At 42.8% G+C, this 26975-nt stretch overlaps 1 protein-coding gene across 10 annotated transcripts in view; it reads left to right on the top strand.

The window, feature by feature from the left end:
• Positions 1-22359, top strand: part of LOC139366348 (E3 ubiquitin-protein ligase RNF130-like) — a 59855-nt gene extending 37496 nt beyond the window's left edge. For 5 of the 10 annotated variants that reach the window (XM_071103729.1, XM_071103724.1, XM_071103728.1 and 2 more), the window contains 5 exons: positions 10-81; positions 6268-6350; positions 15337-15433; positions 16754-16976; positions 21471-22359. In XM_071103729.1, coding sequence (XP_070959830.1) covers positions 10-81; positions 6268-6350; positions 15337-15433; positions 16754-16976; positions 21471-21577 — 582 coding nt within the window. In that variant the 3' untranslated portion in view covers positions 21578-22359. Of the gene's footprint in view, positions 1-9; positions 82-6267; positions 6351-15336; positions 15434-16753; positions 16977-19161; positions 19256-19932; positions 20282-21470 lie in introns of those variants that run through there. The other 5 variants (XM_071103720.1, XM_071103722.1, XM_071103721.1 and 2 more) reach the window with 3 other exon arrangements.
• The last annotated feature ends 4616 nt before the right edge of the window (positions 22360-26975 follow it).

Below are 26975 nucleotides of genomic sequence, written 5' to 3'. Positions count from 1 at the left end.
CTCTGCCAGCGTCGACTTGGAGATGCAGCTAAGAAAGCCATAGGGAAGCTGACAACCAGGACAGTGAAGAAAGGGGACAAGGTAAACCTGCCTGCACTATTTCTTGTCCATGTCACCCCCTGTCCACAAACTTAGTAACTTTCTCAACCATGTATTGCCATTTGTCCATGCTGTCTAGAGATATGGGATTGAGCCTTTCCAGAATTTGAGAATATCCAGTCTAGTTGATCTTGGTCCATAATCCAGCCTCGTCTAACTAATGTTAGGAAGAGATGATAAATACATTTCTGCCTGTACAAACCAAGACATTCCTCCCAATACCCATTCACGCTGTCCTTTCTTGGCTCTTCTCTTCCGGACCAATGGTTGGTGGAAGGTTCACCATTAGTAATATGGCTTCTGCCATGTTTCTCTCGCTAATCAAGTCCTTCCAGGAATGGTGGCCCTGTAGGATCTGACACAAGGACGTTTATTATCGTATTAGGCTTTCTTCTTTATTTATGCCTTTCACCTCGAAAAGAGCTCCAAATGAGATTGTCAAAGGTGATGGATGAGTGTATGGATGGATGGACGGAAGTGTCTGCTTAAACGCTGTCTTTTTAGGTGATTGGAGACGAGGCTGGCTGCAGCCATACGTGTCAAAGGAGAGGATTGATTTATTGATCGAGGGATCTTGCACTCTTGTGAATGTTAAATACAAACTGCTTGGGTTCATTATTCAAATATTCCAGAATATGTGGTTGGTAGTCAATGTGTGTAACCAGAACAACTAAACGAAGACGAACGATTCAAATCCTTTCTAAATCCTCCTATAGTAACACCAGATGAATTTCTTACATTGATACATGCCATAAATGGTAGAAATCTGACTGAAAAAGTGAAATGCTAGTGATGTGTAACGGAGGTTCTTAGACTGTCTCCAGTGAAGACGAGTGTCAGGGCTGACGGGGCTTGGAGGAGGGGAGAGCGGGTTGGTCCTCTCCGTCCGGCCCCTCCTCTCCTCTGAGCCCTCGCCAAGGTCAGACAGGTCTCTGTTCATGAATAAACCATGGGCCTTGGAGTGTGCCGCAGAAATTGAAACCTCCCATCTGGAGGAAGTCCGCCGGGAGTGATTGACCTCACTGAGCCGGATGTCGAGCTTGGATATTGGGGAGCAGAAGGATAGGGGGGAGAAGGTAGGCACTAAGGGGCCAAGGCTCTTGATAGATAATACAGCCTGTTACAGTGATGACGGATATGACAACAGGCTACAGTGTCACTGGTCACAAATAACCAACCAGTTTCAGGCCACAACGTCCCTCTGGACAGTAAATGATGTTAACCTCGCACATGCTTGATGGCTTTGGACGTAAGAGCCCTTATGACTGAGTGGAAGGAGGGTTTGGGAGAAACAGCGACAACCGTGTGATAGCTCTTCCCCTGCTAAAACACAATGTCGAGCTCTTGCCATAACCATCGACAGAGACAAGGACTGCTTGCGTAACAAGCTGCAGTCGAGAGCTAACTACATTATACCTGATACTGCCGGGATACAATACGAAGCATTCTAAGCCAGTATGTTTGGCTGCCCTTCCCTTATCTATACAACCTTTTATATGGTTATTACAGCGAACGCATAAATTCACTATTTGTGGACCCATGTGGGAACCAAAGCTGTAACTCTGGAGTTATGAGCAACATGCTCCAACCAATTGAGCCATCACTTCTACTGTGTATCAGAAATTCATGTTCAGCATTCACTGCATCTCTAACATGTTGCGGCTGCTATGGACTGTTATGCTATGAAGGTCATTAGTTTAATTAAACATTATTGCTCAGCTGGAGGGCCATTTCCTTCATAGACCAACAATATCACCATTGTCCAGCTCAATCAAAACGGAAGCGCTGTTGTTCAATTGATTGAAATACCAGTGCCAACATTAAAAGGTCAGCGCTGTCACCTATTTTACCAGTCCCTAGGACATGGGCCAGGCCTCTGTCAACTCCATCTCAGTCAACACTGACGCTGGTCAACTCCGGGACCACTTCACCACATTCAATAGTGAACTGGTCAGCTCTGTAACCCATGTGTCACAGTCCATATAGGACACATTCAGGCTGCGTCAGGGACTATTCCATCACGTCCGTAGCCAACTGATAACCCATCAGTTCCATCTCATAGTCCAAAGTGACTTGTGGTGGTGAGAGACACTTCTCTGCCCTTCCACAACCCCAGTCATCCGCTGGCCCTACAAAGCTCAGATTCTGCCATCATGAAAATCTGCCATTAGTGACACAGATCTGCTTTATTTTAGCAGAAGCCTATTTCACACACAGCCTGGTCTGTGCTGTGTGCCTTGGCCTCATTCTGTGCCAGCAGCCTCTGTAGAGGACAACATTCATATTTAATCAGGCAGCCATTTACAGCAGCTTGTTTCGCTCACAGTGACAGGAGGTCAGGGTTGGGGGAAAATGGAGCAGACTCCCCAGGGTCTTAAAACTGGTCTACTGCCCCTCCCCCACTAGGTCAGATGGGCCTCAGTACTATGTTTTTGTCCTCTGTATCTCTGCATGGCGACCTGGTACGGATAACTATCTGTTCTATACAACCTGTCAGACTTGAGCAGAACTCCCATACGCAGAACTCCCATACGCAGAACTCCCATACGCAGAACTCCCATACGCAGAACTCCCATACGCAGGAGTACTTGTCACTGCTCTTCCAATTTTGCATAGCCCTTTCTAAATGGTTTAGTTGGTTGGAACAAAGTTAGAGAGAACTGGATCTTAAGCACTTACAAATTTCTAACATATTGTGTGATATACACTGCTCAAAAAAATAAAGGGAACACTTAAACAACACAGTGTAACTCCAAGTCAATCAGACTTCTGTGAAATCAAACTGTCAACTTAGGAAGCAATTCTGATTGACAATAAATTTCACATGCTGTTGTGCAAATGGAATAGACAACAGGTGGAAATTATAGGCAATTAGCAAGACACCCCCAATAAAGGAGTGGTTCTGCAGGTGGGGACCACAGACCACTTCTCAGTTCCTATGCTTCCTGGCTGATGTTTTGGTCACTTATGAATGCTGGCGGTGCTTTCACTCTAGTGGTAGCATGAGATGGAGTCTACAACCCACACAAGTGGCTCAGGTAGTACAGCTCATCCAGGATGACATATCAATGCGTGCTGTGGCAAGAAGGTTTGCTGTGTCTGTCAGTGTAGTGTCCAGAGCATGGAGGCGCTACCAGGAGACAGGCCAGTACATCAGGAGACGTGGAGGAGGCCGTAGGAGGGCAACAACCCAGCAGCAGGACCGCTACCTCCTCCTTTGTGCAAGGAGGAGCACTGCCAGAGCCCTGCAAAATGACCTCCAGCAGGCCACAAATGTGCATGTGTCTGCTCAAACGGTCAGAAACAGACTCCATGAGGGTGGTATGAGGGCCCGACGTCCAGAGGTGGGGGTTGTGCTTTCAGCCCAACACCGTGCAGGACGTTTGGCATTTGCCAGAGAACACCAAGATTGGCAAATTTGCCACTGGCGCCCTGTGGTCTTCACAGATGAAAGCAGGTTCACACTGAGCACGTGACAGACGTTACAGTCTGGAGACGACGTGGAGAACGTTCTGCTGCCTGCAACATCCTCCAGCATGACCGGTTTGGCGGTGGGTCAGTCATGGTGTGGGGTGGCATTTCTTTGGGGGGGGGCGCACAGCCCTCCATGTGCTCGCCAGAGGTAGCCTGACTTCCATTAGGTACCGAGATGAGATCCTCAGACCCCTTGTGAGACCATATGCAAGTGCGGTTGGCCCTGGGTTCCTCCTAATGCAAGACAATGCTATACCTCATGGCTGGAGTGTGTCAGCAGTTCCTGCAAGGGGAAGGCATTGATGCCATGGACTGGCCCGCCCGTTCCCCAGACCTGAATCCAATTGAGGACATCTGGGACACCATGTCTCGCTCCATCCACCAACGCCACGTTGCACCACAGACTGAACAGGAGTTGGCGGATGCTTTAGTCCAGGTCTGGGAGGAGATCCCTCAGGAGACCATCCGCCACCTCATCAGGAGCATGCCCAGGCGTTGTAGGGAGGTCATACAGGCACGTGGAGGCCACACACACTACTGAGCCTCATTTTGACTTGTTTTAAGGACATTACATCAAAGTTGGATCAGCCTGTAGTGTGGTTTTCCACTTTAATTTTGAGTGTGACTCCAAATCCAGACCTCCATGGGTTGATACATTTGATTTCCATTGATAATTTATGTGTGATTTTGTTGTCAGCACATTCAACTATGTAAAGAAAAAAGTATTTAATAAGAATATTTCATTCATTCAGATCTAGGATGTGTTATTTTAGTGTTCCCTTTATTTTTTTGAGCAGTGTATATATTTATATATCTCAACAGTGAAGAGGCGACTCCGGGATGCTGGCCTTCTAGGCAGAGTTGCAAAGAAAAATACATATTTCAGACTGGCCAATAAAAATAAAATATTAAGATGGGCAAATGAACACAGACACTATACAGCGTTCCTCTGTATAGTGAGGAGCATCCCGGAGTCGCCTCCTCACTGTTGACGTTGAGACTGGTGTTTTGCGCGTACTATTTAAAGAAGCTGTCAGTTGAGAACTTGTGAGGCGTCTGTTTCTCAAACTTTCTCCTCTCTCTATTCTGGTTAGCGCCAGTTTGCACTGTTCTGTGTAGGGAGTAGTACACAGTGTTGTACAAGATCGTCAGTTTCTTGGCAGTTTCTCGCATGGAATAGTCTTCATTTCTCAGAACAAGAATAGACTGATGAGTTTCAGAAGAAAGGTCTTTGTATCTGGCCATTTTGTAATCAAACCCACAAATGCTGATGCTCCAGATACTCAAGTAGTCTAAAGAAGGCCAGTTTTATTGCTTCTTTAATCAGAACAACAGTTTTCAGCTGTGCTAACATAATTACAAAAGGGTTTTCTAATGATCAATTAGCCTTTTTAAAATGATAAACTTGGATTAGCTAACACAACGTGCCATTGGAACACAGGAGTGATGGTTGCTGATAATGGGCCTCTGTACGCCTATGTAGATTTTCCATAAAAAATCAGCTGTTTCCAGCTACAATAGTAATTTGCAACATTAACAATGTCTACACTGTATTTCTGATAAATGTTACGTTATTTTAATGCACAAAAAATGGTCTGTTCTTTCAAAAACAAAGACATTTCTATGTGACCCCAAACTTTTGAATAGTTGTGTGTATGTGTGTGTGTGTGTGTACAGTCAGCGCATACATGTTGGACTAGGCTAGTGTTCCCAGGTATGACTAGAGAGATGACAGGTCTGTGTTGTCTTAGCTCTTCCTGGCGTATCGATTGGTCCCTCCCTGTTCGCTCGGCACCGCGTACTAATTCAGTCCACGGCCAGGCGGGGCTGGGCACCAGTCTGTCCTTGTGCACCTCTGTGGCAGCTTCTCTACTGTCAGCAGAGATGGTTAGCCACCCTCCATAAATAACACAGCATTGATTACATCTCTCTGTCTCTCTCTCTCACATATTTATCAAACTGTTCTCTTTCTCTCTCTCACACTTTTCTGCCATCTTTCTTTCAATCTATCACCCCCTCTTTCCTTCTTTCTTTCCTTGGCTCTCTGCACCTCTCTTGTCATGCTTTGTGTCATCGCCCTCTATCGCTGTCTTTCACTCCCTCTCCCTTTACCTCTTTGCAAGTTTCACAACTCTTCTTCTCTCCTTTCTTCCCACCTTCCCCTCTCTCTCATCCTCAAATGGCACGCTTAAGCGTGACACCTTGTGATGGACATGCCAGGGCAGTCAGTCAGTCACAGACGTGCCGCCACCTGCCATGGCCGTTGTCACGGTGATGGGTGTGGTTGACACGGCAACGTGGCCATCAGTTCCAGACATGCTGATTCAACAAGAGTACTCTACTTAATTGTCCTCTGTATACTGAACATATTTCCCCTACCATTACGTTCCTTTACAAAGCCAGCCAACCTGCCTATAATAATATAAAACTTTCAGTCCCAGCCCTCCTGGATGTCTAAAGTGTATTGATGTCTCTCGAAACAAACATTCAAGAGGAAACACTGGACATGTTTGGCACTGCACCTCAGCCTGTTGAACAAACCAGCTATTTATCATCTGGTTGATAGTGAATATGAATGGTCAAAAGCAAAGTGTCTGATTGATTGATTGTCACTGTTCTTCCTCAGTCATAGATGGCTTTCTGTTCATTGTAGCTGTCTGACACTGCCTGTTCTGTTTGTCTTCTGTGCTGCAGGAAACAGACCCGGACTTCAACCACTGCGCCGTGTGCATCGAGGGATACCAGCTCAACGACGTGGTCCGCATCCTGCCCTGCAAGTGAGTGTGTGTGTGTGTGTGTGTGTTTGGTGGGTTGACTGTGTGTGTACCTATATACATCCTAAGCTAGGAGTGTGGGACAGCCTGACACAGCCCTTGTGGCTCTTACACGCAACAAACTCTCGCTCGAATTCGGAATACAACATGTCCGCCATCCACTCATTCTCAATGTCACACCATCCACTTACATCCCCTCCCTCCTCCTCTCCTTCCCTCCTTCCTCCTCCGACGTGCGTTTCTACCCCTCCCTGAAGTTTCTCCTCCTGTCTGAGGCAATCTCCACACCCATCCATAACATGGTGCCCCCCCCATCAGATCCGTCTCACACCTTTCCTGCTGATCTGCTCAGTGGGACGACTGCACTGACGCACATCAGACTAGACCAGAGACACACCTCCCCACAGTTCAGTCATAGTTAATTTGCACATATTAAGATGTATCACACCACCAATAAGCAAAGGTAGAAAGTTAATACTGTATTTCTGCAGGTGAGGTGACAAATCTTAAACCTTAAAAACCTTGATACAATAGGAGGAGTCTTTCCTACCTGTCAATCACCTCTGGTTTGACCATTTGGGTCTGATTTTAGGATCAGTTGTAGGACACACACATAGAGCGTGTTGGTTTAGTGGATCACTATGCTTTACAAAGGAAGTGGAAAATGTAATGTCAGTGAGAGATGACATTTAAGCTCTTGCCAGGAAAAAGGAGCAAGAGAGAGGGAAAAGAAGATGGAGTTACGGAAAGTAACAGACCGGAGGAGGTATTGGAAGAAGAAAAAAAATTATTATAACGAGCACGGGAAGGAGGGGGGAGGTGAGAGAGCGTGACAAACTTAGAGAAAAGGGAGTTGTTCTCTTGCTAAATGGAGTCTGGTCTATTTTGGAAATGCAGACACTATCAAGGCTATCTCGTCTCGCTGCACACTGTGAGTCGTAACCCCTGCTAGGTTGCTCCGGCTATATTTAGATCCAGTGCTGCCAAATGACCTGCACCCACAAACACACACACTTCCTCTTCATCCGACACACACATACAGTTGGAGTCGGAGGTTTACGTACACTTAGGTTGGAGGTTTACATACACTCGTTTTTCAACCACTCCACAAATTTCTTGTTAACAAACTATAGTTTTGGCAAGTCGGTTAGGACATCTACTTTGTGCATGACACATTATTTCACTTATAATTCACTGTACCACAATTCCAGCGGGTCAGAAGTTTACATACACTTAGTTGACTCTGCATCTGAACAACCTTTCAAAATTGCAGAAAATGATGTTATGGCTTTAGAAGCTTCTGACAGGCTAATTAACATAATTTGAATCAATTGGAGGTGTACCTGTGGATGTATTTCAAGGCCTACCTTCAAACTCAGTGTCTCTTTGCTTGACATCATTGGAAAATCTAAAGAAATCAGCCAAGACCTCAGAAAAACAATTGTAGACCTCCACAAGTCTGGTTCATCCTTGGGAGCAATTTCCAAATGCCTGAAGGTACCACGTTCATCTGTACAAACAATAGTACGCAAGTATAAACACCATGGGACCATGCAGCCATCATACCGCTCAAGAAGGAGACACGTTCTGTCTCCTAGAGATTAACGTACTTTGGTGCGAAAAGTGCAAATCAATCCCAGAACAACAGCAAAGGACCTTGTGAAGATGCTGGAGGAAACGGGTACAAAAGTATCTATATCCACAGTAAAACAAGTCCTATATTGACATAACCTGAAAGGCCGCTCAGCAAGGAAGAAGCCAATGCTCCAAAACCGGCATAAAAAAAGCCAGACTATGGTTTGCAACTGCATATGGGGACAAAGATCTTACTTTTTGGAGAAATGTCCTCCGGTCTGATGAAACAAAAATAGAACTGTTTGGCAATAATGATCGTCGTTATGTTTGAAGGAATAAGGGGTAGGCTTGCAAGCCGAAGAACACCATCCTAGCCGTGAAGAACGGGGTGGCAGCATCATGTTGTGGGGGTGCTTTGCTGCAGAAGGGACTGGTGCACTTCACAAAATAGATGGCATCATGAGGGAGGAAAAGCATGTGGATATATTGAAGCAACATCTCAAGACATCAATCAGGAAGTTAAAGCTTGGTCACAAATGGGTCTCCCAAATGAACAATGACCCCAAGCGTACTTCCAAAGTTGTGGCAAAATTGCTTAAGGACAACAAAGTCAGGGTATTGGAGTGGCCATCACAAAGCCCTGACCTCAATCCTATAGAAGTTTTGTGGGCAGAACTGAAAAAGCGTGTGCGAGCAAGGAGGCCTACAAACCTGACTCCGTTACACCAGCTCTGTCAGGAGGAATGGGACAAAATTCACCCAACTTATTGTGGGAAGCTTGTGGAAGGCTACCCAAAATGTTTGACCCAAGTTAAACAATTTAACGGCAATACACTCAATTAGTATTTGGTTGCATGTAAACTTCTGATCCACTGGGAATGTGATGAAAGAAATAAAAGCTGAAATAAATCATTCTCTCTACTATTATTCTGACATTTCACACTCTTAAAATAAAGTGGTGATCCTAACTGACCTAAGACAGGGAATTTTTACTAGGATTAAATGTCAGGAATTGTGAAACTGAGTTTAAATGTAATTAGCTAAGGTGTATCTAAACTTTCGACTCAACTGTATATATACAGTGGGGAGAACAAGTATTTGATACACTGCCGATTTTGCAGGTTTTCCTACTTACAAAGCATATAGAGGTCTAATTTTTATCATAGGTACACTTCAACTGTGAGAGACGGAATCTAAAACAAAAATCCAGAAAATCACATTGTATGATTTTTAAATAATTAATTTGCATTTTTTTGCATGACATAAGTATTTGATCACCTACCAACCTGTAAGAGTTCCGGCTCTCACAGACCTATTAGTTTTTCTTTAAGAAGCCCTCCTGTTCTCCACTCATTACCTGTATTATCTGCACCTTTTTGAACTCCTTACCTGTATAAAAGACACCTGTCCACACACTCAATCAAACAGACTCTAACCTCTCCACAATGGCCAAGACCAGAGAGCTGTGTAAGGACATCAGGGGTAAAATTGTAGACCTGCACAAGGCTGGGATGGGCTACAGGACAATAGGCAAGCAGCTTGGTGAGAAGGCAACAACTGTTGGCGCAATTATTCGAAAATGTAAGAAGTTCAAGATGACGTCAATCACCCTCTGTCTGGGGCTCCATGCAAGATCTCACCTCGTTGGGCATCAATGATCATGAGGACAGTGAGGGATCAGCCCAGAACTACACGGCAGGACCTGGTCAATGACCTGAAGAGAGCTGGGACCACAGTCTCAAAGAAAACCGTTAGTAACACACTACGCCGTCATGGATTAAAATCCTGCAGCGCACGCAAGGTCTCCCTGCTCAAGCCAGCGCATGTCCAGGCCCGTCTGAAGTTTGCCAATGACCATCTGGACGATCCAGAGGAGGAATGGGAGAAGATCATGTGGTCTGATGAGACAAAAATAGAGCTTTTTTGTCTAAACTCCACTCGCTGTGTTTGGAGGAAGAAGAAGGATGAGTACAACCCCAAGAACACCATCCCAACCGTGAAGCATGGAGGTGGAAACATCATTCTTTGGGGATGCTTTTCTGCAAAGGGGACAGGAAGACTGCACCGTATTGAAGGGGGGATGGATGGGGCCATGTATCGCGAGATCTTGGCCAACAACCTCCTTCCCTCAGTAAGAGCATTGAAGATGGGTCGTGGCTGGGTCTTCCAGCATGACAACAACCCGAAACAAACAGCCAGGGCAACTAAGGAGTGGTGCCGTAAGAAGCATCTCAAGGGCCTGGAGTGGCCTAGCCAGTCTCTAGACCTGAACCCAGTAGAAAATATTTGGAGGGAGCTGAAAGTCTGTATTGCCCAGCTACAGCCCCGAAACCTGAAGGATCTGGAGAAGGTCTGTATGGAGGAGTGGCCCAAAATCCCTGCTGCAGTGTGTGCAAACCTGGTCAAGAACTACAGGAAACGTATGATCTCTGTAATTGCAAACAGGTTTCTGTACCAAATATTAAGTTCTGCTTTTCTGATGTATCAAATACTTAAAAATAAAATGTAAATTAATTAATTAAAAATCATACAATGTAATTTTCAGGATTTTTGTTTTAGATTCCGTCTCTCACAGTTGAAGTGTACCTATGATTAAAAATTACAGACCTCTAGCTGCTTTGTAAGTCGGAAACACTGCCAATTTTTTCAGGTTATCAAATACTTGTTCTCCCCACTGTATATACTCCGCAACATGCGTGCACACATAAGCACTCAGCAGCGGACACAAACTTTCTCTATTTTTCTGTCTCACACACACCACTGCGCCCTTGTCTGGCAGTCTTGTTCTTGGACACCATCTGCTGTGTCTTCTCTGGCCTTGTGGATGTCAGAACATCCAGAGTGCACTCCTCTACTTGCCTCCTCTACTTCATCTGCACTAATGTGAAAGAACTAGACCGCTGAAAGCTGATTCCCAGTAGACTTCCGACCACCTCTATTTTGAATCTGTAGATCAGTTCAGATGGAGAGAAGATGGGTGTTCCTAGACTTAGGAGATGCACTGTTGCAGCCAAATTAGCAGTCTAATCTATGTGTAGTCACATTGGGGCTATGTTTAAGGGGTTACAACCTACTAGCTCTGCTAATAGCTACTTTATTGAGGGAAAATATACTTACAATGACGTTGCCCCACCTAGCTATCATTTTTTTTCCTTTGTGTATATATATTTTTTTGTACTTTTACCCCTTTTTCTCCAATTGGATATTTTGTGATATCCAATTGGTAGTTAGTCTTGTCCCATCGCTGCAATTCCCCTAAGGACACGGGAGAGGCGAAGGTCGAGAGCCGTGGGTCCTCCGATTCACAATCCTGCCAAGCCACACTACTTCTTGACACAATGTTCGTTTAACACAGAAGCCAGCCGCACCAATGTGTCGGAGGAAACCGCATCCAGCTGGCGACCAAAGTCAGCGTGCAGGTGCCCGGCCCGCCACAAGGAGTCGCTAAAGCGCGATGGGACAAGGATATCCCGGCCTGCCGAACCCTCCCCTAACCCGGATGATGCTGGGCCAATTGTGCTCCGCCTCATGGGTCTCCCGGTCACGGCCGGAGGTGACACAGCCTGGGATCGAACCCAGGGTCTGTAGTGACGCCTTAGACCGCTGCGCCACTCGGGAAGCCCTAGCTATCTTAAGATGAATGCACTAACTGTAAGTCACTCTGGATAAGAGGGTCTGCTAAATGACTCGAATGTAAATGTTTAGTTTGGCCCAACTGACACAAGGACGATGTACCCACTCCTTCTTCAGACCAGTTCAGTCCAGATCAGATATCAGAAATGTAAACGGGCTGTCTACCATTTAATGCTCTCCATCCATCCTGCTTATCCAGTCTCTGTCGAAGAGGAGCAATCAGAGGGGCTGGGAGAAGGGGAAGTGAAGAACACAGGTCCTTCCTATGAGGCAAAAAGGGCAAGACATCATATACAGTATGTCCTCGTCCTCACAGAAGGTGTGGACGTGCTGATAGTCAGGCATGTTTCAAAATCGATAGCTAGCGTTAAAGGAAGTTGAAAGTGTTTGAGCAGGGCTCTCCAGACCACCTTCCCTCCAGGACATCTACAGCACCCGGTGTCACACGAAAGGCCAATAAGATCATCAAGGACGACAGCCACCCGAGCTATGGCCTGTTTACCCCACTACCATCTAGAAGGCAGCGACCGTACAGGTTCATCAAAGCTGAGACCGAGAGACTGATAACCAGGCCATCAGACTGTTAAACAGTCATCACTAGCCGGCCTCCACCCAATACCCTGCCCTGAACCTAGTCACTGTTACTAGCTGGCTACCACCCTGTACTCTACTGTTTCACCCACTTTACATGTATATACTGTATTCTAGTCAATGCTCATCCTATATAACTACTGCTGTACACACCTTTTCTAATCATATATTGTCCATAATGTCTATACACACTATCAAATACAGATAGACCTGTATTCCAGACCCTGACATTGCTCGTTCTGATATTTCTTCATTTGAATTTTTTAATTTGTGTTGTTTTGTATTGTTTGTTATTACTGCACTGTTAGAGCTAGAAAGCATTTCGTTGCATCTGCGATAACTTAAGCGAAATATGTGTACGCGACCAATAAAATGATTTGATTTGACATCGTTGCAACTGATTTTAAACTGTTTTTTTTGCCTCAGGCCTCAACCTGCTATTATTTAATTAGGTGAAAGACACACAATGCAATGCACAATAATCATTATGTCTGAACTACTGCATGTAATGGCCGTTGGTGGAAGAAGGTGAGGACCAAGGTGCAGCGTGGTACGTGTTCATGTTGTTTATTTGAAACTGAACACTAAAATGCAAAACAACCGAAACAGTTTTATCTGGTGCAGACACAAAAACAGAAAGCAACTACCCACAACCCATAGTGGGAAAATAGGTTGCCTAAGTGTGGTATAACACACAGAACCAAAACAATGCCCACCCCAACTCACACCCTGACCAAACTAAAATAGAGACATAAAAAGGAACTAAGGTCAGGATGTGACACTACATACATAAGTGTCTGTTAGTCTACCTAAAGAGCTAATTTCTGTTTGCAATCCATAGGTAGGCTAATTACAGATTTGGAGTAACCTGTGCAGTTTACTGGTCATGTTAGTAGTACCAAAATGTACCTTTTTGATTTGTGCCCTTGTGGTTTTAGGGCACACTGCAATGCTACCAAGATGGATAACTATTTTATTTTTATTGGCAACCTTGTAGTGTTTTGTAGGAGAGAGAGAGAGAGAGAGAGAGAGAGAGAGCTGTTTATGTGGAGTTTATCGGTCCTTATCACGTGTGTGCATACTGCTGCATCCTCTGTGTTCATACTGTATCTCTGAACACCAATCCCTCTGGTGCCTCCCTTAAGTACATGCTGCTATGCCCAATCAATAACTAAAAGCATTGAAGTAAGGGAGTACACTTGACCTGCCATCAGCCATTCAATTTGTCTCTGTACATTTAATATCAGTCTATAGGACAATGTCTTGTCAATAGAGGGATGATTTTCTGGTCAGACTTGAATGGACTGACAGGCAGTCAGACGGGAAGACAGCCAGGCAGGCTGGCTGGCAGGCAGTCAGACGGGAAGACAGCCAGGCAGGTAGGCAAGCTGACAAATATTTTAAATGCCGTAACATGTCATCTGGATAAACCAAACATACCAACCAAGACAGGAACAACAAACATAAGTATCTTGGTTTGTTGTTCTGTGGTGGCATCTGTTATAGTATCTAATAGGTATCTACCCGTCTGTCCGACTGTCATTTTTTTTCTCTGTTTTTACTCTGCTCTAAGAAAGAGTGTGTTTACTATGGTACCCTATTCCCTATATAGTGCGCTACATTTGACCAGAGCCCAATGGGCCTTCTGGGATGCAGGCATAGACTGTGAGCGGAATCTTTTCCTGGCTGGAGTGTCTCACTTACAGCATACACATACAGACAGACTGACTTTACATCAGTCACACACTCATTTACACTGTCAAACAATCACACAAACTACTACACAAGCTCACCCTTTTGACACATTCCCAAACACTATCACACTGGTTATATAAATAGACATGCACACACACACACAATCAAAGCTTATCGACACACACACACGCACGCGCGTATCCAAGTCTCACTACAACCACAGCTTATCCAAAAGTCTCTCTCTTGCAGGACTGCTTCTTACTGCCCACTGACTTTCCCCCCAAGCCATTGTATGGTAAACGGACTCATCATTAATGCATGGAGCCCTTGTTTTCTGTGCCCACCTTGAAAGAAAGTAAAGCATTGGTAGAGGGCCGCTGCAAGTGGCTTCGATAAGGAACAGAACATGCCCAGGAAATGCCCGGCCATGTTAGACAGGCACTTAACAGAATCAACGTGCACTTTTATGTTTGTCCTTAGGAATCGGCGGTTAAGTATTTTCTATTATGCATGGTTGGTACTGGCACTTAAGGATTTGTTCTTTAGCGATGATGTAATGGGGCATTGTATTGTTTTATGGATGCTCATCATGAGGATCTTTAATGTTGAAATAATCTATGCACCATGCTTTTGATAAAGCCATTAAGCTGTTAAGGTTAGTGATTATATTATGAGGTAGGCAAGACAAGCTACAGTAAATCTGGTCCTAATGGTCCTTTTGAAGTGCATTGAAACTGGCCGTCCGGCATCATATCAAAATAAGGAGCAGACCGCTATCTCAAACATGACGTTTCTCTCAGATCCACAATGGCTGTCTTGTGTCATGACGGACAGACAATGTCAACCTTGTGTCCAAGTTGCGCCACAGTGATCACTGTGTCTTTAAAGCGTGACTCGTTTCGGTGACACTTTATAATAAGGTCCCTTAATAAACCATTTATAATAAACAGGTTGTAGAGAGTTGACTTACCATTTAAGCAATCTCTTAAGTCTTGTTTTATTATTTTTTATTTTAGGATCCCCATTAGCTGTTGCTGAAGCAGCATTTACCCTTCCTGGAGTCCACATTTATACATTATATTTATAAATACTATTTTAAGTAAACTGCCTTCTTCATCAGCATGCTAGCTTAGCATTAGTAAGCCTAGCGTGCTGACGAGAAAGGCAGTTCAGTTAAAATAGTGCTTATAAATGCATCAATGACTCTTTAGAGATTGCTTATTGACATTTACAAATGTAGGAATAATGATTCAGAAATAGTATGTAAACCTGTTAATAAATGGTTTATTGCAGGACCTTAAAGTGTTACATTTGCTCGTTCATACTCTAGGCCGTCCTTGTCAGCTCAAACAGAGCGGTCATTGTGCAATCGCAGGACGTAAAGACGGCCATGTCTGACTTTGAAGAGTCGCATGTAGGCTGTTGTGGGGCTTGTTTGTGAAGGTGGTTTCCTGCTCTTCAACCGTGTTCTTTGCTTCTGTGTCTCTCTGCACAGACATGTCTTCCATAAGCTGTGTGTGGACCCCTGGCTGAATGAGCACTGTACGTGTCCCATGTGTAAACTGAACATCCTCAAAGCTCTGGGCATCATGGTGAGTATTAGTATAGTCAGTATCTCAATTCCTTATCAGTAGAAATGTGTTAGAAGTCAGTATACAAATGTTATCCGGCAATGCCAGTACTCATTTAAAAAATAAATAATGTGATCAACGTCACAAACGACTCTTGACCCAAATAATGAGGAAAAAGATTGCCTTAATATATTGTCATTATCTCAATTTACATGGTTATGTTAATTAACAGTAGAATACAACACAACCTGTGTTGTGTTGTAGATTAAGGCGCTATTTCCCCAGGTTGCCCTTCACATGCTGCTACTCCCTGTCATTGTGACAGACCATGTTCATCCTTTGGCGCGCTCAGTACGATGCAACGTTTTGGAACATTCAGACAGAAATAGGCAATGTAGAACAAACATGCCTCTCTGACATAAGGAGTCACATCAGCTTTATTCATGGAATTTCTATCTGCAACGTTTGAGAATGTTTGGCGACTGAACATGGCCCAGGCAATTGCGTAACCATCTGTTTATGCCAGCTGTGTATGATCTCATCCGTAGTCCTAGTATTCCCCCTGCTGGTAAGTTATGGAACTATTGCACACGTCAGAAACTAGTCAAACCAGGACTAAAGTGGTATCATCACATCTGATGAGCTGCTACAAGAGCTATTTTCTCTGAAGTTAAGTGTTCATGTTAAGGTCATGGTCAAAATCAGGGTTAGCTATCAGCACACAAATTAGACTTTCCTCTAACCCTTGTGTTTAACCACTAGCCATAACATTCCTCTAACCCTTGTGTTTAACCACTAGCCATAACATTCCTCTAACCGTTGTTTAACCACTAGCCATAACATTCCTCTAACCGTTGTGTTTAAACACTAGCCATAACATTCCTCTAACCGTTGTTTAACCACTAGCCATAACATTCCTCTAACCGTTGTTTAACCACTAGCCATAACATTCCTCTAACCGTTGTGTTTAACCACTAGCCATAACATTCCTCTAATCATTGTTTAAGCACTAGCCATAACATCCCTCTAACCGTTGTGTTTACCACTAGCCATAACATTCCTCTAACCATTGTTTAACCACTAGCCATAACATTCCTCTAATCCTTGTTTAACCACTAGCCATAACATTCCTCTAACCGTTGTTTAACCACTAGCCATAACATTCCTCTAACCGTTGTTTAACCACTAGCCATAACATTCCTCTAATCCTTGTTTAACCACTAGCCATAAAATTCCTCTAATCCTTGTTTAACCACTAGCCATAACATTCCTCTAACCGTTGTTTAACCACTAGCCATAACATTCCTCTAACCCTTGTGTTTACTCCCCTACCCCCTTTAGCCCAACCTGCCGTGCGTGGACAACGTCGGCTTCGACATGGACCACAGGATAGGACGCAGCCAGACGATGGCCAGCCAGCGGACAGCCCTGGTGGACCTGTCCAGTGAGACATCCATCAGCCTGGAGCCCCTGCAGCAAGGCCACCCCGGCACTGGACCCCAGATCCCCTCAGAGAGCGGAGAGCTCACCCCCCGCACCGGAGAGATCAACATCGCCGTCACCAGTAAGCAGCTTCCGCCCTGGACAACCTTTCTAGTCTTCAACTCAAGTTTAGATTTTATTTCAAATGACTTTATTGATATGAAAGGTTACATTCAGCATTATAAAATCAGAACACACTGTGACCCATGCACCTACTTCAAGTTTCTCACAGTTTTATTTGATCCTTGCAAATCAGGGCGGCAGGTAGCTTAACGGTTAGAGCATTGGGCCAGTAACTGAAAGGTCGCTAGTTCAAATCCCTGAGCTGGCAAGGGGGAACATTTGTTGATGTGCCCTTGAGCAAGGCACTTAACCCTAATTGCTCCAGGGTCACTGTTGATAATGGCAGACCCTAACCTGGCTGTGACCAGAGTTGGGATATGCAACAAAAAAAACACATTTCCAATTCACACATGCGTATAATGCACACTTGTATCTGTGTAAAGAGGGACAAATATAAACATCCACCAAATGTATATAATTATTATGTAAGCGTAACATAGGAATAAATAAAATGTAGCCTTTTCATAGTTCACAAACTTAGTGAAGGCATTAGCCTCTGAAAAATGAAATATATATATATTATATATATCTTGTTATGCAATTTATATTAGGTTAAACTAAAGGCAAAATTATAATTCTAAACCACTTGCACACACACACACACACTCAAAAGATAGATCCTAAATCCCTCCCTTCACTAAAAGTGAGATTAGTGGTGCTCTGTTTTGTCAGCAAAAAGACAACCACTTTTAAAAGGATTTACACGACAACCTCTGGATCCTCTCCTGCTCTCTGTCTCTTTCTCTCTGTATCTCTTTGTTTTTGACTCATTTAGATTTCAGTCTCCTTTCACTCTTTCCCTTGGACACAGAGTCCCCCCCCCCCTCCCCAGAGACTTGTCTCTTGTAGGTCACATTGCTCCCTGCACCCTCCTCTGACTCCCCGCTGCCGCTGTCTGTTTAATCCACAATCCCTATCCAACTGATCCTAACCCCAACCATGAGAAGGCAAAATGCATAACTGACCTAAGATGACCTCTTGAGCCACAGTCTGTTTTACTGTGCATAACTATTTATGAAGGAGGGGAAGATGTGATTTCACAGCACTGCACCAAAAAAATAAGAGCATGCACTGCAGTTATTGCAGTACTACGACTTGTTTATTACTGCAGTACTCCTTGTTTATCATTCTTTCACTTATAGCTAGTAATAATAATTCAGTAATGCATGCGGTGTTGCTACCATGTTGTTATGCTGTGTTGCTACCATGCTGTGTGTCATGTGTTGCTGTCTTGCTATGTTGTTGTCTTAGGTCTCTCTTTATGTAGTGTTGCCTCTCTTGTTGTGATGTGTGTTTTGTCCTAGATTTTTTTTTATATCCCAGGCCCCCGTCCCCGCAGGAGGCCTTTTGCCTTTTGGTAGGCCATCATTGTAAATAAGAATTTGTTCTTAACTGACCTGCCTAGTTAAATAAAGGTTAAATAAATAAATTAAATAAAACATCAATTTGAATGAATGGCTGATCCTGTGAGTAGTTCATAATCTGAATAATAGTGAATAAGATTTGTTAGATAACTCTTAATACCTAAACCTGTTTCAGGATAGGCCTACTTTCATAAATTCATTGAAGACAGTCTTATATAAATCCACCCAATTTCTGCTTTTGGATAATGTGACCCAGGTTTCTCTCATTTCTGGTAAACCTCAAAGGGCTCCTATAGTGAAAGTTATGCCTGTTCTCTTTCAATGTGGACAGTTTTACCTGACTTTTCTCAATTTAAAGAGACTGCACATTACGTTAGTAACATGCAGTGTAGATGGACCTAGATGTGCCTCGGTGTCTCTTTTTGTCGTCGTTGGATCCCTCTGCAGTGTGGATGAATGTGTGGATGGCTTGCGGTGTGGATGTGTGTACACAATGGTCTTTACGCTATGCCCATGCTTCCAGGTCTTTCTCTTCGGTCTTCAAGCTTGTCCTGGTGAATGTCTCCTTTCTCCTGCCTCTCTCCGTGTCGCTCTCCTCTGGATATATCTCTGGATCTTAAGGACGTCTTTTCTTTATCTCTTAGTTTTCCTGACTTTACTGCTGGTTTTCAAAGAGGAAAGATCTTTTGTGTTTTCCTGTTTGGCCTCGTCGGTTATTAACCCAATGCATGTTGGGCTGCAATGACCCCCCCCCCCCCCCCCCTTTCCTTTTATTGACAGAGGAGTGGTTTATAATCGCCAGCTTCGGCCTTCTCAGCACTCTCACTCTGTGCTTTATGATCATCAAGGCCACCGCCAGCTTCTCCAGCCCTGAGTGAGTACCACCATACACTTCCAGAATTCAATACAGTCAATACGTCTACTCCTTAATTACATTTCAATCAAGCCTATTGATTAAGCTTGAGTCATAGATTATTGTTGTCTATTTAATGTCTGCTTAACTAAGCCCGTATCCAGGGCTATACTCAGGCTACTTTGAACCATTGTCAAGACAATGGAGTTTGGATATTGTCCAGACAGATGAAAAACAGTCAGACGAATATTCAAATGTGGCGAACTTCCATTTCCATGAATTTACTCAACTTGGATCGCAGCTAACATAAATCTAAATACTTTAACAGCACAATTGTTTCATACTGTACAATATATGTGTACTAAAGTTAAGTACAGTTGACATGGGTACTGGCATGTATCTGATACAGAGAGAGTTTGAAAAGTAATGAAATATTGGATTGTGAATGTTTCCACTTGAACTAACAAGGATACTGTATAAAGTAACACGGAAGGCTCCATCCATCCCCTCTCAGACAAACTTCAAAAGTATTAGAGCTAAGTGCCTTAACACGAGAAAATCATGGTTTAAAAGAAGATTAAAAGTATTTTTTTCCCCGATCAATTACATTCCCCTTCTCTGTTCCTACGTGTCTTTAATGCTCTCTTTCTTCTGCTACCTTTTCTAACATTGTTCATTTCCTCTTCCTTCTCTTTCAGCCTGGAGTGGGAGAAGTGAAGATGATCGCCTTATTGCCCCTCTCGATCCTTTCTCTGGCGCAGCCTCATGGCAATGTTGCCTTCTTCTGCCATATGTTTCTGTATTGTATTTTGTAATCTTGTACTACTGTACTGACTGAGCCTGGCTGTAATTGTTTTTAGTGGTTGTAATAGGGCAAAGCGCTTTGAGACATTAAATCTTCCCTCATTTTGACTTGTTATATTCTCTTTCGGAATCAATACTTTCCGTGTGTGTGTGTGTGTGTGTGTGTTTCTATATTTAATGAAAGACACCCATCACTCTTGTGCTCCCGAACCAGACACACCTCGCTATTAAAGGTTGAAATTTCATGTTCTTCTTTGCTCATTCATGACCTTGACTTGAAAATACACTATGACTGACCAGGTGAATCCAGGTGAAAGCTATGATCCCTTATTGATGTCACTTGATAAATCCACTTCAATCAGTATAGAGGAAGGGGAGGAAACAGCTTAAAGAATTGATTATGCCTTGAGGACAATTGAGAAATGGATTGTGCATGTGTGACATTGAGGGTGAATGGGCAAGACAAAATATTTAAGTGCCTTTGAATGGGGTATGGTAGTAATATTGCAACTCAATATTAGGAAGGTGTTCCTAATGTTTGGTATACTCTGTGTATTTGGCTGTAATGCAGCATTATCCCCAGTTGGTGGCACTATTTCTTAGCGATTACAGTACAGGTCTATCCTCCCACATCAGAATCGTATCAGGTCACAACTTCCACATATCTCTGCTTAGCTCTTGTTCAGGCTGGCCTGAATGATATTGATGATTAGTGTGAATCAAAGGGCGGTCTGGGTCATCTTCCATGTATCACTCTCTTGACTTGAGGTTGTATAGCATGTTGAGGATCTTTGAAGATTCACAATGGGCAATTCCACGGTTAGGGAATGATGCAGAGACTCCGATTTTCCACTTTAAAATGTATGCCAAACAAAAACCAATGATTGCAAAGTTAAACAAACCATACAACTCCATGCACAAGGATGACTTTTAGACATTTTCCCAATAAATAAACATTTACTTGAAGAACAGTGCAGATGCAAGGTTTGGTAACAGAATGACGGCACAAACCATCATTCTATTACCAAACTTGGCGTCAAATTTTCAGTGGAAATTGTTAAAAGTAGTCCTTGTTCACAGTTTGCTTCAGGGTTTGTTTAACTTTGCAATAAATGTTTTTTGTTTTGGCATACGTTTTAAAGTGGAAAATCGGAGTCACAGCATCTTTCTGTTACTGTGGAATTGCCTAAATGTCACTTCAGTTTGACCTCACCCACCCTCACATTATTACTCAACTGTAAATGTCGATCATGGTATCCAATCCCAGTGTCTCCTGCAATAATGTTTACAGATGCCAAGAAAAAAATGATTACGTAAGAATAATACCTTTGTTTATGGTGCTAGCATCAGCTTTTCTAGTTAGGAATCTTACTGACAGATGTCATGTTTCTTGGTGGCCCTGACATTGACATCTTCCCATGTTTCTTTGCAGGTGGCCACTTCTTCAACCGGAACTCCCTGTCCCCACTCAGTTTGGTCTGTGAGATGGAGCTACCTGACACCCAGGCATCGCTCGACCGCTATGATGACAAGTCGTGAGGGTCGTCGCCATGGTTTTGACCCCCCGGCACAACAACCTAGATGACAGCCTTGACTAACCTGTGGAGCAATGACATGATGACATCAGATATTTTCTACCAGTGCAGAATGTACTATTATTGCCTGTCAAAAAGAAGAGGGGGGATTATCGTCCTCTATTCTCCCCCTGGTTAGATATTCAGTAAAGTCCTTCCTTGACACTTTCATTTCAACAACTGACTCTGACATCTGTTTCTAGATGCGGTAGTGGGGAATTAGCCCTTTCTAGTCTTACTTTGCAGGATCTCGGCGTATCGTACATTTCAAGTGTGCTAGAAATAATAAACCACTTGTTAGTGCAGCCTACAATAAATCTGTATATATGATTAGCAAACCGTCATTTAATTTTGCTTCCTTTGGCTCTAATGCAGTAAGAAAGGTCTCTTTCTTCCCTGGTGGACCAGTTGGCTCTGTTGTATTTACTATGCTGCCTAAACTACAGTGGAGAGGATATTTTGACTGGTGGGACAGACATGCCTAGTCTCTCCCTCTATATGGCTATGCCTCAAGTGACTGGTGTAATGCACCCACCATGGTGACTGGGTTCAAGAATAAGACCAGTGGAACAATGGACATGCAGTGATGCAACATTCTGAACTCTGTGAAAAGCAGTATTACTTCCCTATAGCAAAACCAATGTCTCTGTATACAAATTTGAAGAAAAAAAATACATTTTAACGTGTACTTAAAGCCTATGAAATACCCAGATCGTGTATTAATCAACCCCTGTGTGTGTGTGTGTGTGTGTGTGTGTGTGTGTGTGTGTGTGTGTGTGTGTGTGTGTGTGTGTGTGTGTGTGTGTGTGCACAGTACCAGTCAAAAGTTTGGCCACACCTAAGGTTTTTCTTTATTTTTTACTATTTTCTACATTTTAGAATGATAGTGAAGACGTCAAAACTATGAAATAACACATGGAATCATGTAGTAGCCAAAAAAAAGTGTTAAACAAATCAACTATATTATATTTGAGAGTCTTCAAAGTAGCCACCCTTTGCCTTGACAGCTTTGCACACCATTGTTATTCTCTCAACCAGCTTCACCTGGAATGCTTTTCCAACAGTCTTGAAGGAGTTCCCACATATGCTGAGCACTTGTTGGCTGCTTTTCCTTCACTCTGCGGTCCAACTCATCCTGAACCATCTCAGAAGGGTTGAGGTCGGGTGATTGTGAGGCCAGGTCATCTGATACAGCACTCCATCACTCTCCTTCTTGGTCAAATAGCCCTTACACAGCCTGGAGGTGTGTTTTGGGTCATTGTATTGTTGAAAAACAAATTATACTCCCTCTAAGTGCAAACTAGATGGAATGGCTTATTGCTGTGGTAGCCATGCTGGTTAGATGTGCCTCGAATTCTAAATAAATCACTGGCAGTGTCGCTAGCAAAGCACCCCCACACCATCACACCACCTCCTCCATGCTTCACGGTGTGAACCACACAAACGGAGATCATCCGTTCACCTACTCTGTGTCTCACAAAGACACGGCGGTTGGAACCAAAAATCTCTAATTTGGACTCATGCTTGTGTTTCTTGGCCCAAGCAAGTCTCTCTTATTCTTATTGGTGTCCTTTAGTAGTGGTTTCTTTGCAGCAATTTGACCATGAAGGCCTGATCCACACAGTTTCCAACAGTTGATGTTGAGATGTGTCTGTTACTTGAACTGAAGCATTTATTTGGGCTGCAATCTGTGGTGCACTTAACTCTAACGAACTTATCCTCTGCAGCAGAGGTAACTCTGGGTCTTCCTTTCCTGTGGCATTCCTCATGAGAGCTAGTTTCATCATAGCACTTGGTTTTTGCAACTGCACTTGAAGAAACTTTCAAAGTTCTTAATGTTCTGTATTAACTGAGCTTCATGTCTTAAAGTAACGATCAACTGTTGTTTCTCTTTGCTTATTTGAGCTGTTCTTGCCATATAATGGACTCAGCCCTATTTGGTAAAAGGCCATCTTCTGTATACCACCCCTACCATGTGGCAACACAGCTGATCAGCTCAAAAGCATTAGGAAGGAAAGAAATTCCACTAATTAACTTTTAACAAGACACACCTGTTAATTGAAATGCATTACAGGTGACCTCATGACGCTGTTTGAGAAAGGCCAATAATGTGCAAAGCTGTCATCAAGGCAAAGGGTGGCTACATTGACGAATCTCAAATATAACAGATTTTGATTTGTTTAACACCTTTTTTGGTTACATGTGTTATTTCATAGTTGATGTCTTCACTATTATTCTACAATGTAGAAAATAGTAAAAAATAAAAACCCTTGAGTAAGTAAGTGTCCAAACTTTTGACTGGTACTGTGTATGTATGTAATGTATGTATATACACACACACACACAGTATGTACAATCTATATACATTATATCTCTAAACCGGCCTCTTGAAGTACTGTTTGTTTTCCTTTCACAATCTTGTACAAGCGAATTGGGTGGAAGGGTTTGTCCTCTGTTCTTGTTGTCCCCTTGTGTTATCTTTATCTGATATTTGCGATGATGTAACGCGGGGAGGGGAGTGTGTCAGTTTCAGGTCACTGTGTTACATACAGCACTGCCTCAGCATTAAAAGTGTAATTATTGCCTATGTCCAGTTGATGCCCATTCCGATGTGTGCCGCTTCTTCATGAAACACAGCCCAATGTTATTAACATTTCAGCTGGAGTTTGGAGAAGATTCTATTTATCTATTCAGATTAAATAAATGATTAACTTCACGGTGATGAGCTTGATGCTCCTTTCCAATAAATAGAGGGTGTAGTGGCACGATGGTCGGTACTTGATTGCCATTTGACAAAATATAAATATACATAATAATCTAATGTAGACAAGCCTACCTGCACTGTATCTGCAAGCTGTTTGCTAGAGCGCAGATGCCAAGACCAGAGTAGGTACATATGCTATTTAATGCAACAGTTTGTGACAACTATCGGTTGTTGAGAACATGATAGATTTTTATTCGGTACATGAAAACTTAAAACAAAAAAGTACATTTTGTGTGCACTACGTCATCACGCATTGACTTTTATCTGCAACAAAACCGTTTGGTGGAAATACACCACTGTTGAATATTTGCATGAAAATCTGTTGCCAAGTAGATGGAAACCTAGCTATAGGGAGCGTTCATTGGCATAATAAATTTGGGGCATGATTTGGCATTAAATTAAATGCCATAACATTTTTGGAATTTTAGAATCTTTGTCTAATTTGTATTGGTAATTATTAGTTCTCAAAGATTATATTTAAAAATATACTGAACAAAACTATAAATGCAACATGTAAAAGTGTTAGTCTCATGTTTCTTGAGCTGAAATAAAAGATCCCAGAAATGTCCAAACGCACTAAAGGTTTCTCTAAAATGTTGTGCACAAATGTGTTTACATCCATGTTAGTGAGCATTTTTCCTTTGCCAAGATAATCCACAGGTGTGGCATATCAAGAAGATGATTGAACAGCATGATCATTACACATGTGCACCTTGTGCTGGGGACAAATGGGCACTCTAAAATGTGCAGTTTTGTCACAGAACACAATGCCACAGCTTGCAATTGGCATGCTGACTGCCGGAATGTCCACCAGAGCTGTTGCCAGATAATTGAATGTTCATTCCCCTATCACAAGATGCCTCCAACATCGTTTTAGAGAATTTGGCAGTATGTCCAACCGGCTTCACAACTGCAGACGATGTGTAACCCTTCCAGGCCCAGGCCTTCCACATCCAGCTTCTTCACCTGTGGAATCATCTGAAACCAACTACCTGGAGAGCTGATGAACTGAGGAATATTTCTGTCTGTAATATAGCCCTTTCTTTGGGAAAAACTAATTCTGATTGACTGAGCCTGGCTCCCCAAGTGGCTGGGCCAGGCTCACCAGTGGGTGGGCCTGGCTCCCAAGTGGCTGGACCTATGCCGTTCCCAGGCCCATCCATGGTTGTGCCCCTGCCCAGTCATGTCAAATCCATAGATTAGGGCCTAATTTATTTATTTCAATTGACTGATTTCCTCTTATGAACTGTAACTCAGTCAAATCTTTTAAATTGTTGGATATTGCGTTTATATTTTTGTTCAGTATACTAGGTTACGTCTAGTCTGAGGCCAGGCTGAATAAACTGCATTGTTTCATAAGTCATAGTTGGAGGATGACACACCATATGATTGCGTGACTCCTAATATAAATATTTGCGCATAAAGGCATTTCCGCCACCATTTGTCACATAATTAATTACACAGATGCAAAAATATCACACCATGTCGAACAAACAAATGATCAGTCGGCATTTCTACAATTGTACCGAAACTACCATCAGAGCTGTCATTTGTTTTATATTTCTTTTAGTTTCACTGAACTCAAAGTCCAGAACATAAAAACTTTGCAGGGAAAGTGGTTTGTGATTACATTTTCACTTAACCCATTTAATCCCGAATTTTTCCCAGACATGAAAATATCCAAATCAAGTGTCATAGTAACCCTTTGAAATAATCAATCATTATTTTTTTTACATTTTCATGTAAAAGTAGGTGAAAGTGTGTTGTGACCGGTGGGATAATGTTATGTATACTGAATTAACATTTATCCCATGCAGTCATCAAAATTCTTATATATCCCAGCCCAGTTGTTAACACATTTAAAACTCTGTCACTGGCAGTCCCCAATATTGCCACTAGAATGCCCCATCACATTCTAGTGTGATTATTTTATATATTAAAAACCCTTATACAACACCGATATGAATACTGAGAGCAAAGACAAAAAACAACAACCATCAACATATTTCAACATTGTTACTTTAGTGTAACATGTATTGAGATATTAATATTGTTACTTTAACATTTGAACTTGTCCTTTAGTGCAATAGTCATTTTAACATTGTCATTGTGACATTTTAGTGCAACACTCACTAACAACTGTATAGCAGTTGTGTGATTAATTTCCACTGAACATAAAGGTAACATTTAGGATAGCGGTAGCCTGTAGAATATGCATTCAAGTAGAGGCCTATGCTAAACAAAATAATATATATGTATACAGTGCCTTGCGAAAGTATTCGGCCCCCTTGAACTTTGCGACCTTTTGCCACATTTCAGGCTTCAAACATAAAGATATAAAACTGTATTTTTTTGTGAAGAATCAACAACAAGTGGGACACAATCATGAAGTGGAACGACATTTATTGGATATTTCAAACTTTTTTAACAAATCAAAAACTGAAAGAATGGGCGTGAATGCCTTGTCTGGGCCGTCACCTAAATCCAACATATCCAGAACTTGAATCAAAGTCAAACTAAAAGAAAGAACAGAGTAGAACGTTAGGTAGAACAAGAACTATGTATGTGTATACCTAGATGCACTGTTATCACACCGGTC

The sequence above is a fragment of the Oncorhynchus clarkii genome, chromosome 14 (assembly GCF_045791955.1).
Source record: "Oncorhynchus clarkii lewisi isolate Uvic-CL-2024 chromosome 14, UVic_Ocla_1.0, whole genome shotgun sequence".
In the NCBI taxonomy this organism is placed as follows: Eukaryota; Metazoa; Chordata; class Actinopteri; order Salmoniformes; family Salmonidae; genus Oncorhynchus; species Oncorhynchus clarkii.
The sequence above is the reverse complement of the archived record's forward strand: the minus strand, read 5'-3'. Positions and strand labels throughout refer to the sequence as shown.